Source organism: Colobus angolensis, unplaced genomic scaffold, assembly GCF_000951035.1.
Source record: "Colobus angolensis palliatus isolate OR3802 unplaced genomic scaffold, Cang.pa_1.0 Scaffold306, whole genome shotgun sequence".
Taxonomy (NCBI): domain Eukaryota; kingdom Metazoa; phylum Chordata; class Mammalia; order Primates; family Cercopithecidae; genus Colobus; species Colobus angolensis.
The window spans coordinates 2,127,798-2,141,905 of NW_012116333.1; the positions used below are offsets into that span (position 1 = coordinate 2,127,798).

The 14,108-nt window shown below is 42.9% G+C and overlaps 1 protein-coding gene across 1 annotated transcript in view; it reads left to right on the forward strand.

Moving 5' to 3' along the window:
* Positions 1-14,108, forward strand: part of WDFY4 (WDFY family member 4) — a 312,399-nt gene that overhangs the window by 76,051 nt on the left and 222,240 nt on the right. The window contains exon 13 of the mRNA XM_011950358.1: positions 4,569-4,662. Within this exon, the coding sequence (XP_011805748.1) occupies positions 4,569-4,662 (94 nt within the window). The remainder of the gene's footprint in view (positions 1-4,568; positions 4,663-14,108) is intronic.

The window sequence follows — 14,108 nt, forward strand, 5'->3', positions numbered from 1 at the left end:
TCTCACTGGTCAGGCTGCAGCAGCTGACCAGCACCGATTGTCTGGCACTCCCTAGTGAGATGACCCCAGTACCTCAGTTGAAAATGCAGAAATCACCAGTGTTCTGTGTCGCTCGCGCTAGGAGTTGGAGACTCGACTGATTTTTGAATATTGAACTTGCCTTGCATTTATGGGTAGTCCAATTGGCCATAGTATCCTCGTTGTTTTATATATATCTAGGTATTGCTGATTGTTGAGAATTTTTTCACCTATGTTCATTAGGGATACTGACATGTAGTTTTTTTATACTGTGTTTTTCTGTTTTCAATATCAGGGTAATTCTGGCTTTATAAAATGAATTGGGAAGTGTTCCCTTCTCTTGTGTTTTTGAAAGAAGTTGTGTAGAACTGGTGTTATTTCTCTTAAATGTATGGTAGAATTTGCTGGTGAAAACACCGAGCCTCAAGTTTTCTTTGTGGGAAGGTTTTTAGCTACATATTCAGTTTTTATAATAGCTATAAATGATTTAGGTAACTTATTTCTTCTTGTTCAGTTTGGTAATTCGTGGCTTTGAAGAAAACTATTTGAAGGTAGTTTGTGACTTTGAAGGAACAATTACAGAGAGGAGAGTGTTGAAGTCTCCAACTATAATTGTGAATTTGACCATTTAATCAAAGTTGTCAAATGTATGTGTACAGAGTTATTTGCAGTATTTTCTTATTATCCTTTTAATGTCTGTGGGGTCTGTAGCAGCATTTTCTCTTTCATTCCTGATATTGATTATCTGTGTCTTCTTCCATTGTTTTCTTTGTTAGTGTAGATAGTGACTTTTCAATTTTTAAAATGTTTTCAAAGAACTGGATTTTTACTTGTTATTTTTGCTATTATTTTTTGGTTTTTAATTTAATTGATTTGTATTTATTATTGCATTTCTTCTGCTTGCTTTGGGCTTATTTTTCTCTTTTTAAAAATAGTATATTAGTGTGGAAGCTTAGATTGTTGATATGAGACCTTTTTTCTTTTGTATTGTAAGCATTTAATCCTATAAATGTCCCTCTAAGCACTGCTATGGGAGCATTCTACACATTTTTCTATGTATTCTTTTAAATTTAAGACATTTTTAAAAATTTTTCTTGGAACTTTCTCTTCGACCCATAAGTTATTTTAATTCCCGAGCACTTGGCGAATTTAAAGTTATCTTGCTATTATTTTCTTTAAATTAATTCTGTATGGCCAGAGAACATACTTTGTATGACTTTACATGTTTGAAATGTTTTAAAGTTTGTTTCATGATCCAAGTTTGTTGTATAGCCTATTTTGACAAATGTTCTTTGGGAAATACTTGAGAAGAATATATATTCTGTAGTTGTTGGGAGGAATCTGTTATAAATACCAATTACACCAGTTGGTTGATGGTGTTCAGTTCTATACGTTTGACGATTTTCTGTCTGCTTTATTAATTACTGAGAGAAGAGTGTTGAGCTCTCTAACTATAATTGTGGATTTGGCCATTTGTCCTTTCAGATCTATGAGATTTTCTTTATGAACTGTGATGCTCTGTTGTAAAGTGCAAACACATTATGAATCATTATGTCCCTTTTAATCATCATATCATATGATCTGTTTATTCTGAGTCATTTCCTTGCTCTAAAGTCTATTTTCCCTGATATTAATAGAGTCACACCAGCTTTCTTTTGATTACTGTTAGCATGGTATACATTTTTCTATCCTGTTACTTTTAACCTATCTATATCACAATATTTAATGATGTCATATAGCTTTGTTTTTATTTCCATTCTGACAATATGTGTCTATCAATTTTTAATGTGTTTGAATTATTGATGTGCTTGAATTTAGGTTCAGGATTTTATTATTTGTTTTCTCTTCTTTTACTCTTTTTTTTTGTTCCTCCACTTCTCTTTGCTTGCCTTTTTGTGGACAATTTGAATATATTTTAGTATTCAATTTGAATTTATCTACTGACTTTTTTGACTCTCCTTTTTTGTCTAGTTTTTTGTTTTTTAGTGCTTTCAATAGGGACTGCAGTATACTTACTTAACTTTTAACAGTCTACTTAGAATTAACATTTTACTACTTCAAATGGATTATAGAAAGCTTACCTCTATGCAGTTCCCTCTATCCTTCCCTATTTTTGTTGCGGTTGTCTTATGTATTACATCTAATACAATGTCACTTTCAAGCATCATACCTACATTTAAGAACTTAAGAGGAGAACAATAACAGTGTATTATATTTATCCAAATATTTACCATTTCTGTTGCTCTTTCTTCATCCCTGAAGTTTCCTTTCATTATTTTGTTATTATTTTCCTACCATCTGAAGAAATTTTTAAAGTATTATTCTTAGAACAAGTGTGATGGCAAGAATCTGTCTTCCTTCCTCTGGGAAAGCATTTACTTTGCCTTCATTCTGGAAGCACGTGGATATGGAATTATTCTGTGTGTATTTTTGTAGCACTTTAAAAATGTTGTTTCCCTGACTTATGCTTTCTTATGAGAAAATCCACAGTCATTTGAATTGTCATTCCCCTAAACGTAATGTGTTGTTTTTCTCTGGCTGCTTTCAAGATTTTTAAAATTTTCTTTCGTGTCCAGCAGTTTGAGTATGCTGTGTCTGGGCATAATTTTTTTGTTTATTTTATTTGGGTTTTGCTAAGCTTCTGGAATCTTTAAGGTTATGTATTTCACCAGCTTTGAAGAAAGAATCACTAAAAACTTCTCAAACATTTTTTCTTTCATACCATACTCTTTCTCTTCTCCTTGGAGGATTCTAATGACAGAAATGTTAGATCCTTTGTTACACATGACCTTGAGTCTGTCTTTATTTTTAGTAATCTTTTTCATTTTTGTTGTTCAGATTAGGCAACTTGTGTTGCTCCATCTTCATATTCATGGACTCTCATCTCATTCTCCTATTATTCTCAGTCAGTGAGTTTAAACAAATTTCAGTTTTTGCTTTTATTTGATTCTTTTTTATTGCTTCCATTTCTTTACTGAAACTTTCTATTTTTCACTTACTTGAAAAATGTTCACTCTTACTTCTTGGAATTGGGTTAATAACTGCTTTAAGGGTTTCGTCTGATAGTTCCAACGTCTGTGACATCTCAGCCTTGGCATCTGTTGGTTGTCTTTTTCCACATGAGATGTTGAGACTTCCCTGGTTCATTCTATGTTGAGCAATTTTAGGTTGTATTCTGGACATTTTGAATCTTATCTTATGAACTCTGGTCCTTGTCATCTTATAGAGAATGTTAATGAATATATATATGTTTTGTAAGGCAGGGAACTAGCCCACTTAGGTTCAGGTTTCAAGTTTCTGCCCACCTTCCCTGGACTTTCTGGTTCCAGTATCAGTTCAGTTTTCAAAGACTTTGCAGGGAGATTTGATGTGCCCTCACTTGCCTCATGCAGTAGCTGGTTGTGTGTGGTGTTTTACCTCCTAGTTAGGGACAGATGCACATGCACAGTCAGAACTGAGCACAGAGGTTAATACACAACTTTGTGGTTACACTTTCCTCAGTTTCCCCTTCTTCATCCTCTTCTTAACACTTGCTGGTTCTCAAGGGGTCCCTTCCTGCTCTGTCTAGAAAGTTGGGGCTTTCGTTTCTCTGTTCTTCCCTGTGTCACTAGTATCTGTCTCTGGGGCCCCATAGTGAGGAGAGAATGGGGGAAAACAGCTATGGGGATTTTACCTACACTCTTAGGACTGTTCCTCTGGTTGGACAGAAAGTTTCTCCTCACTGAGAGTTTTAGAGCCTGCCTGGCTGCTGCTGCTGTTGCTGCTGCTGAGGGAATTGCCAGAAAGATGGGTTGGGAAAGAATGGGGAAACCAAACAAAGAAAATCCCAGGGGATTTCCTCCATGCTCAATGACCTGTAGAACCTCCTTTCCTGCTCCTCAGACCAGAAACAGAGGACTTCTGTTGGAGCTCTTTCCATCATATCTACACCTTGTGCACAGTTGCGAGTTTTAGGCTACCTGAGAGTTCACACTAGGGGATGCTGCAGAAGGGAAGGCCAGGAAACTCATTGCCACTTCATGGTGCTTGAGTTTGGTTTCTTTTTCTGCTACCATTTACTTCCTAGAGTCCTCCAAGAGCTGCTCCATGAATTCTATGTGTTTTAGTCACATTCAGTATTCAGGGGGTGGGACACAGCCGAGTGTGCTTACACCATTTTGAAGGGACCCAGAAGCCCGTGTGTGTGTGTGTGTGTGTGTATGTGTGTGTGTTCAATATGAAATCAGAGCTTCTTAATCTCCCACATATCTGGAGAGAAGGGAAGAAAACCAGGAAACTAACTTTGCTGAGCATCAACTATGGATCAGGCACTGTGCCTTGGAGCACAAATGCATTGTTCTATGACTGAAGGAGGAAAGTGTGGTATTGTCAATGCCATTTACAGTAGGGGAAATTAGGCTTGATAGCGTAGTTCAACATCATCTAGGTAATAAGTAGTAGACAGGGTGTGTACCATGGTCTGTCTCAGAAGAAAGATCCAGGAAGCTCAGTGAAAAGAGAAAAAAACTGGCAGGTCCGGGTCTGATGTCTGGCTCTCCTTCTCTCTGCAGGATGGAAGAGGGGGATGCTGCAATCATGCATCCCGGGGTCGTGTGCATCATGGTGAGGCTGCTGCCTCGGTTGTACCACAAAGATCACCCACAGGTACCTGATGTTGAATATGCGTGTTTTGTCATCTTCACATGACTGATCTCTCAAACGCCTTCTAACCCAAGACACCTTTTATCCTTTTGTCTGTGCCTTCAGTGCCCTGCGTTAGCAGAGCTCCCCATGGGAAACACCTATAGTGGGAAAGTACCAGGGTGTCCTGGACACTTAACTGAGTTGTGCCCATCCTTGCAAGGCCATCCAAAACAGATCACTTCTGTTGACAAAGCTACCTTCTAAGAACAACAACCAAACAAAAAAAAACAACTGAAAATAATTGAACCATCATGAGGCAAGTCCCAGGTGCTAAGCTCAGCACCTGGCATTGGTGGGAAGTCCTTTGCTTCCTGGCATGTTCATCTCTCTCCTGGATGCTGGCTGAGATTCTGGCCCTGTGATCTGTGCAGTTCATGCACAGCTAGCAGGATGAGCATAGACACTGTCCACAGAGCCTGCCTCTATGATGGGGAGAAGGAGGTAGTGACAGTGCAGACAGACTAAATAAATGAGTTCACAAATGAATATATAATTATGAATTGTGACAAGTGATATTACAGGGAAAAAACAGGGTGCTGAGGGAGAAGAATGAGAATGGAGGCAGGAACAGGCCTCATTCAATCTAATTTAGATAAAGGGTTGGAGGTCAGGGAAGCCGTCTCTAGATGGTGACATGTAAGCAGAGCCCTGAAGGGTGAGTAGCTAGTATGAGCTGGGTGGAAGGGGCCTGCTGTTGGTGGCTAGGGCAGGAGCAAATTGGAAGAGCCAGGAGCAAGGCCTCCCTGGTCAGGTGATGATGGGGATAATGGGGCATGCAGGCTTCTGGGAGCCTTGACAATACACATGATAACAAGAAGCCTCTCTCACGTGAGTGGAAGGTGACACGATCAGATTTTGTATTAAAAACATTGCATTGGCTGCTTGGTGGAGAATGTACAGGCAATGAGGGTTGAGGGGAAGAGGCAAGGGGCAAGAGTTAGGAGGCTCTGCCTGCAGTCCAGGTGGTGTGTGGTGATAGCTGGATTAGGGTGGTGTATACAGGACGGTGTGAAGAAAGGAATTAAGAGACCAATTCGGAGGCAGAACCACTGGCTTCCGAGAAGAGGAGGCTACAGGTAATGAGAAGACAAAGAGCCAAGGTGACTCTCAAGTGTCTATCCTGGCAGAGCTAACAGCGCCATTATGGGGAGAAAAACTGGTATGGGTGAGGGCGTGGAGTAACAGAACAAGATGAAGTCAGAGTCAGCAGTCTCAAGATAAAGAATAAATACTTTAGAAGTTCCAAGAAAGAGCCAGGCAGAATTGAGGAAGGCCTGGAAAATGCACCACATTAGGTTTATCAGCAGCCAAGGAAAGAGGATTCATTGGCTTGAGCAGCTACTCTGTCCCAGGCTGATGCTTGGCCCTTTCTTGGCTTATCTATTCCTCTTGCAGTTTTGTCGAGGGCATCATTGCCTGTATTTTAACCAATGGAGAAATGTGAATTCAGACAATGCACATGAGTCTCAAGGATGCCTATTTGTAGACCTAGTATTTAAAGTGGCCTTACCTTGGGGCAGGCCTCCTGGTCTTCCCTATACATAAAAGTGGCTTCCAGAGAATGAATAGCAGGACCTAGCACTCCCAGGAAGCAATGAGGGGTCCAGCTTTGCTTTGTCCAGGAGTTCAGAAGGAGGCAACATGTTTGGGGAAGAAATGGCTACTAGTTGACATTATTAGTCACAGCCTAAAAATGACAGTGACCTCATAAAAATATTGCAAGTCCTCTAAGATCAGTGAGAAAAGTGGAGTGGTGGAGCAGAAGCTCTGAGACAGCAACTGTTTCCAGGAAGGGAAATCTGTAGTGTTCAGCACAGGAGTTAAGAAAAGGCCTGACCCGGTTTCATGTCTCCATGTCCCTTCCTTGGGGAATGGACTTCTTGTTCCTGCTCCTGTTCCCCTGCTGGAGAGTGATGGGAAAGTGCTGTGAAGCCAATGGCAGAGATACACATAACAGTGAGATTTGGGAAAGGGGTAGGCTGATATAAACTGGGATAGGCAGTTAACAATATCCATGTCATTTCTCATGGTTCTGTGAGTCAGGGATTCAGAAGGGCACAGCAGGCATGGCCTGTCTGCTCCATATGGTGCTGGTAGGGTTGAACCTCCCAGGATGATCTCTGCAGCTGTGGCACCTCAGCAAGGCTGGCTCCTTGGCAAGGGGCTTCTAAGCTGGCTTAGCTGAGTGGCAGACCTGGGGCCTTGGTTGAAGCGGTCAGTGGGATCCTGGAATCTCCTCTACACAGCCCTCTCCATCTGGCCTCTGCCTGTGTCCCTCCAGGCAGACTCTTCAACAGGGCACACAGTGGCTCTTGGTGCCCATAGGCACAAAAGCAGAAGCTACCAGGCCTGCTGAGGGCTTAGGCCCAAGAAAAGCCAACTTTGGTCAAAGTTAGTCAGGGACTCGGCTTAGACTCAGTGGGAGGGGACATAAGCTTCCTCTTCTGTGAGGGGTGACAGGTGTGTGCAGGTGAGAGAGGCCTGTGGGGAAATGTCTTTAAAGATCAGCTACTCTCATTACCTTACTCATCTAACATATGGGCAAAAACATTTAACCCCTAAATCCCATCTTGTGGCCCATGAATGACCTAGAGTCTGGGATCTTAACATTCTCTGGCTTGGTATTTAAGCCAGGACCTACCTGGGACAACATGGAGACTATTACACATTAGGGATCACTTCTGTGCCAGGAATGCTATTCCCTCAATCTTCACAGCAACCTTTTGAAGTCCATGAGATGCTCCCCATTCTGCAGGTACTTGGGGCTCAGGAAAGTTGTTTGACTTCCTAAGGTTGTGGTGATGGTGAGGGGAAGATCTGAAACACCTCTGGCCCAAGCTTAAGATATGTTGGATGAATGGGTCCCTGATCTTTGCAGTTCTCACAGAATGCAGGGTCATGCATTCTGGGCATGGCACAGCTTTCCAGGTGCAACGGCCTTATCGTGAGGGCATCAGCTTCCTTAGCTATATTTCATACAATGCATTGTACTTGCAATTGGAAAGACCCAGCCAGTGGCCTGGGAGGTCTTAGCAGTCAGACAGTTGCTGATGGATGCCTTCTGCAAAAATCCACTGCAGCAATGTCTGATGAAGTGACACAGAGTGTATGGTGGCCTTTCCTGCTGCCTCTTACAGGCCTGGAAACTCCGTGGATGAGCCTCAGTTTTAGATGAACTCCCTGAGTCATCACATCACCATATGGGGAAGAACCTCTGCTCTTTGCTTATCCTATGATGGTAATTGGACAAATGAAGTATGCAAATGAGAATTCCATTTGGAACGAGTTACGTTTTGTATATTCAGGTCACAATAAGTAATTTAGGAAAAGTCTAATTCTCCCTCACTGTCTCTCAAATATGCAAATGAAATGTAGTGCATTTTCTCCAGTATTTTCTGCAGATGCCAAATCAGCAGCTATTAAAGTTGGATAATTACAGTAATTAATTTCTGAAAGGGAGTGGGGGAAACCTCACAACAACAAATAGAATAGTAAATCAAATGAGAAACGAGACCACACAAGAAAATGCTGAAACGAAACAGACTGCAGGCCTCCACAGGTTTTGGTGTAGGAAATGGAGCGGAGAGTTTCACTAGATGGCAGTGTTACCAGCAAGATGGAAAGTGTGATTCCTGTCATCTTCCTTTAGGTCAGCTTGGTGGTTCCTATTACTCCCCACACCCATACCTCCTTTACATCATTTACTTGCTGTCTCTCCCCTGTGGATGAGAAACTGATGGCTTTCCAAGGTACACATGTCATCTTGGAGGCCGTGACTTAAACTTATGGGTGTTCTCTTCTAGTTTATTTCCAGTGGTGGCCATGTTACATTTGTTCTGCGGTTCTTTTGTTCTGGAGGTTCCTTTCCCCTCCAAAATGATAGCTTTGTGAGCTGCTTTTGGAAACAGATATTCCAGCTGTTTTTCTGCTTCTGGCATCATCGTCAATATTAGAAATTGGATGGCCAGATTTTTACTATGCACAATGCAAAACCGGAGTCCAGCTCAGTTCTTTTGGAGCTGAGGTGGCTCCAGAAAAAATGAACTAATTGGGAATAAAGATAATTTCCCTTTCTAGCAGGCTTAGCATCCATGAGGATCTGTCGTAAGAGATGTGGCCATGGGCTAGAACTCTGACCAGAATTGGAAGGACTCTCCAGTCCCAAATGCCATTCCACTTCCTTGAGGTCTATGGCATCTAATCAGGTCTTAACTGAGGGTGTTTGCTGTGCACCAGACAATCACAATGTAGAGAGTGGAAAGCCAGGTCTAGTTTAGCAGACTGTGTAGCTGCCCATGTGGTATGTTTGCTTTTGTGAATAATTACAGAACAACTACTATGTGCCTCTGGGGATTCAGAGACAAATGTCACAGGACCTGTAATCGGGGTTTGAGGATGGGAGGCAGGGAAGTGTAGAAGACAGTAAAACAACATCCTGATGGCTGTAAGAGAGGTTTGCCCACAGGGCCTTCAGACACAGGAGAGGGAAAGACTCAGAGAGGTGGAACACCAAAGCTAGGCTTTAAAGGAAAGGGATGTTTATGCCAGATCAGGTAGAAGAGGGAGGGAAGAGAAGCTCAGACACGGAAAGAAGCACAAAGATGCCTATTTGGGGACTATGAATAGTTAAGCTGGGCTAGAATAGAACACGTGGATGAAAAGGCTAAAATAGAACACATTAATGGAACATATGGATCAGTGGGGCTAGAAAGGTCACTTGAAGTCACATTGTGGAGGACGTTGAATGCCGAGCTAAGAGAATTGAACTTTATTGCGTTGCCATTCATCGACATCACTGTCGATGTCATCATTGTCATTATCACTATGTTTACTGAACACTTACTATAGAGGGCAGACTTCAGGCTCTGAAAACAGTAGATTGTGGTCGAGTCTCAGTTGGGTCACCAAGCAGTCACAGAGCTGTGGGGAAATTATTTAACCTCTTTGATTCTTAGCTTCCTTTGTGTAGTGTGGGGATAATGACATCTTCTCTGAAATATTATTATGAGGATTACATGAAGCAATGCGTGGAGCTTAGCATGGTGAGCAGAACACGCACAGGGACACAGGAAGGAAGCACTTGCTAAATGGTGCAGCTACTATCATCAGTTGCTAAAAGCTTTACAAGCATTTTATCATTTAATCATTATAATAACCATGCAAGGTGGATATCAGTAGACCCATTTTGCAGATAAATAATTGAAACTTGCAGGAATTAAGCAACAGAATCAACATTCTGCAATAGTGAGTGTACATGCCTGACATGAGGACTGGAGCTTCTGCCGCCCAGCAAGTTGCCTTTCTCACAGGGAAGTGGGAAGTTATGGAAAGGCAATGGCATAATCAGGCCAGGACATTAGAGAGTATTGTCATCCTCAGTCTGCATCTTGAGTCATTTTTGGGTGAATTCCAGAGATCTAAAGGCTACAGTGAAGACACTGCTGCCACGGAAGCCTCCAGAATAGCCTGGCAAGACACAGAGAAGATTGGGTTCAGGGCTGCATGTATCTATCAACTCATTTATGCCTAAATTTAGAAAGGGTGCCAATTTCTGGAATTAGTCTTTATTTCAAGCACTGAACTAATTGTATGAGTTTCAAATAACTAAAATATTGACAGCATTAATAGCCATGGATAGCATTGCATAAGGGCAGGCTATTTGAAAAAAGCCATTTCCACCAACAAGGAAATTGGTAAAGTAGGACTCTTGCTTTGTTAAATTATAACACATTAGACATTCCAAATACATTCAAAATCTGTTTCCTATGCTCTTTCCCACTCAGCCCCTTACGCAAAGTATTTCTATTGTTCCTCAGTGGAAAATCTCAAATTCTGGTCAAAATCCAGGTGACTCCTCACAGTAGTCTCTATAAATAGAGCAAATACGGCCAAGTATGGTGGCTCATGCCTGTAATTTCAGCACTTTGGGAGACCGAAGCAGGAGGATTGTTTGAAGCCAGGAGTTTGAAACCAGCCTAGATGACATAGCAAACTCCATCTCTACAAAAAATTAAAAAAAAAAATAGCCAGGCATGGTGGTGTGCACCTGTAATCCAAGCTACTTGGGAGGGTGAAACAGGAGGATTGCTTGAGCCCAAGAGGTTGATGCTGCAGTGAGCCATGATCGTGCCATTGAACTCCAGCCTGGGTGACAGAGTGAGACCTTGTCTCAAAAATAAAATAAAATAAAATAAAATAGCAAACAGATGTAATCTCACATAGAGAAGAAAGGATGAAAAGCAAGCTCCCATGGATGTGGAATGATGGTGTAAGTTAAAGTCAGATGGAATCAGCCCTGGCCTAATTATCAGCTGACCTTGATAATGTTCCTTTTCCATGACATACATAGGCTACTTTGTTTCTCTGTATCTCAATTTCAACTACTCAGATTTGGCCTGGATCACAGAGATCACAGACTCAACATCTTGGCTCCAGAGAGGTAATGAACATGTGTAAGTGAAACCAGGTGAAAGCGGTAGTCAAGGGTGGAGAGTGTGGCCAAAGGAGAGCACTTGCTCTGTCTAAAAGTGTCTACATTTAATTAAGGGGACATGAAACAGAAACAGAAGCCCACCCAAATGAAGCCCACCAAATGAAACACTTCTCTAGGCCATCAACTTATGACCCATATGAGATACTAAATTCCAGCTTTTTATAATCAGCGCATGATGCAATATCAAAATCATGAGCCTTGGAGTAAGGCTGTGTTGGCATGTCAGAGCCGCTACCCATTAGCTATGTGGCCTGAGGAGATTGATGGAACCCTTTTAAGTCTTAGTGTTCTCATCTGCAAAATGGGTGTGATGATATTTTCCCATTGAGAAGAGTAGAAGAGAGCATAGTTGTAAAGTCCTTAGTACAGTTCCTGCCCTGTGTATGTGTGCATCAGAGGCTGGCTCCCCACGCCGGCTCCCTTCCCTTCTAGCTCTGACAGTCTGTGTTCTGGGTCATGGTATATAAAATTCTGAAACTATTAAGTAGAAGATAATACATTTTAGGTATATTTCCAACTGACATTACACTATTGGTAAATGAGTAACAGGAAGTTGATATTGAACTGTATGTTAACAGATCTGCCGATGAATCAGAAGACTTGGTGTTTTCTCTGGCTAGTTCTGCACTTTATCAGTGATCTATGTGAAGCTGAGTGTGGCTGGCTTAAAGCAGGGAGGGGAGTTAGTCATCAGATGTCAAAATGGGGAGGAAAAGGGTCCCTACCAGCTTGAGCGAGGGATCAGAATCCATGGGATCAAAATTCAGCAGTGACAATGAGGCCTGTGCCACGTCTGAATGCATGTCTACGCTGGGTGGGGAAGGACAGAAGAGTAAGTCCTAGCAGTTTCAGGGCAAGGTCAGTAATAGTCCCAAGTGAAGTGAGGACATCACGTAACGAATTTCACCTTCTGGGGGTGGGTGAGCTTAGCGTCCAGCTGGGTGGGCAGGCTCTGAGCTGGGGCACAGACATGTCCACTTCCAGGACCCCCAGAAAGTCAGGACCAAGCTGGGAGGTCCTGGGCAGGCAGGCTCTCTACATATGGGGACCTTCTAGAGCAACGAACAACAGGTCCTTACTTCCACGCTGGGGACCACATTGGGGACTGTTGTGCCAAGGCCTGGAGTGGGTAGGATACTGATTTGGGTTAGGCTGGGCCTGGGACCAGAGCTTAGAATGGGGCCAAAAAATGGAGAGTGGTCCTGTCATCTGGAGCATCTAGTGGAGGCTGCTTCAGAGACTTAGGGGCTTCTCAGATCAGCTGCAGCAGAAGTGGGTGAATCTCCAGGCAGTTCTCAAGAAGAAGGGCAGCACTCGGTCTCCAGGCTTCCCAGCCCTCCAGGACTGGCAATATGAGGAGTTCAGGGCTCCGTGCACAGTGTTTGCCTTGCTCCATGTGCTGGCGTGGGGCAGGGTATGGCCAGCAGCACAGCGAGCCCCTTTGCAGGACACCCAAGGGCCGGAATGTTGCAATCTGCCTCATGACCCCCCAACGCTTTGAAAGGCTGTGCTTACTCTCACCTGCCCCGCCTTCACATGTGCTGTTTCCTTTCCCCGAAAGCCCGTTTTCCTCACCTGCTTAGCTCTCTCTCCATTATCCTTCAACACTTCATTGGCACATCACTATTTCTGACTCTCTGTCAGCCTTCTGGATTAGGTGTGCCTATTGTGTTTTAGAGTAGCCTGTGCTTACTAGGCGGCTATTCTAAGGCAGAGAACAGCCTAGTAAGGCAGAGATGGCCACTAGGGAAAACAAGGTGAAGAGTCATGGGTCGAGCAGCAGCTCACGGTGTTGTAGGGGTGGGAGAAAAGAAGAGAGAGAGAGAGAACTAGCCATAGTGTGGAATTTATCATGATTGAAGTATAGACACAGTGCTGGCTGGGAAAGTCAGAAAAAGTTTCTTGGGTGAGGGGACACATGAATTGTCTCTTGAGTAATAAGCAGGAGCTCAGCAAAGGGATGGGATTGGAAAGGACATTCCCAACTTCAGGCATTAGTGGAAAAGGGCATGGTGTTTAGCAGAAGCTGAGACTGTCACTACGGCTGCAGTACAGAGGGGACAAAAGTGGAGGATAGGAAGAAAAATGGGAAAGAGAAATATGCTGTAGATGTGAGATCCTGGACTTCTGTTTACAGGACGCATTGCCCATTATCTGCATGTAATTTGGAAAAGAAACAACAAGTTTGGAGCAGGCACCCACCCACTCACTTGGTTACAGATCTGCCTAATTATGTTGAGGAAGCCAGGCCCTTTACATGTGGATTCTGCTAGCTCCTTGGGAGGTGGAGTCTCTTACACCTATACCACGATCATAAACTCCCAAGCCTACCAGGCCATATGGGTACCGTGAAGCAGCATATCAGGTTGAGGGACCATGGCAAAATGGAAAGTTCATGCTCATATAAAGAGAGACCTAATTCTAAGTAGGCAGTGGTAAAAGCAATAACTTGTCAAGTAAAGCACATCTGTCTGTAGGCCCCATTTATTGCTGGCATTTCATTTACAGTCTTTGATAACTTAAAGAGCTGAAGTCACTTAAAGTCTATCATGTCTCTTCAAAATCATCAAGAAAAGAACATTTTGACCAAATTGAAACAAGTGATTAATCCAAGTTTGAGTAGCTCAGTAAAGTCTCTAGTGCTTTTTGGAGTGTCTGGGGCAGCAGGCACTTGGCCTCTCTGGTGGTTTTTATTTCTGTGTGAGGATGACGTGGTTCATGTGCAGAAGATGCACATATCTTGGAATGCTGAACCCAACACCCATGCCTTTTTAGAGGGACCCATTGCTCCAGGACCCAGCCCTCACTGGGCTTTGGGGACCATATTAATCTGGACCAAGAGAGAAAGTGGGGAACAGAGAGAGCGATACATAAGATTGAACATCCACAGCCAGACCGCATGTACTTAAAGGCT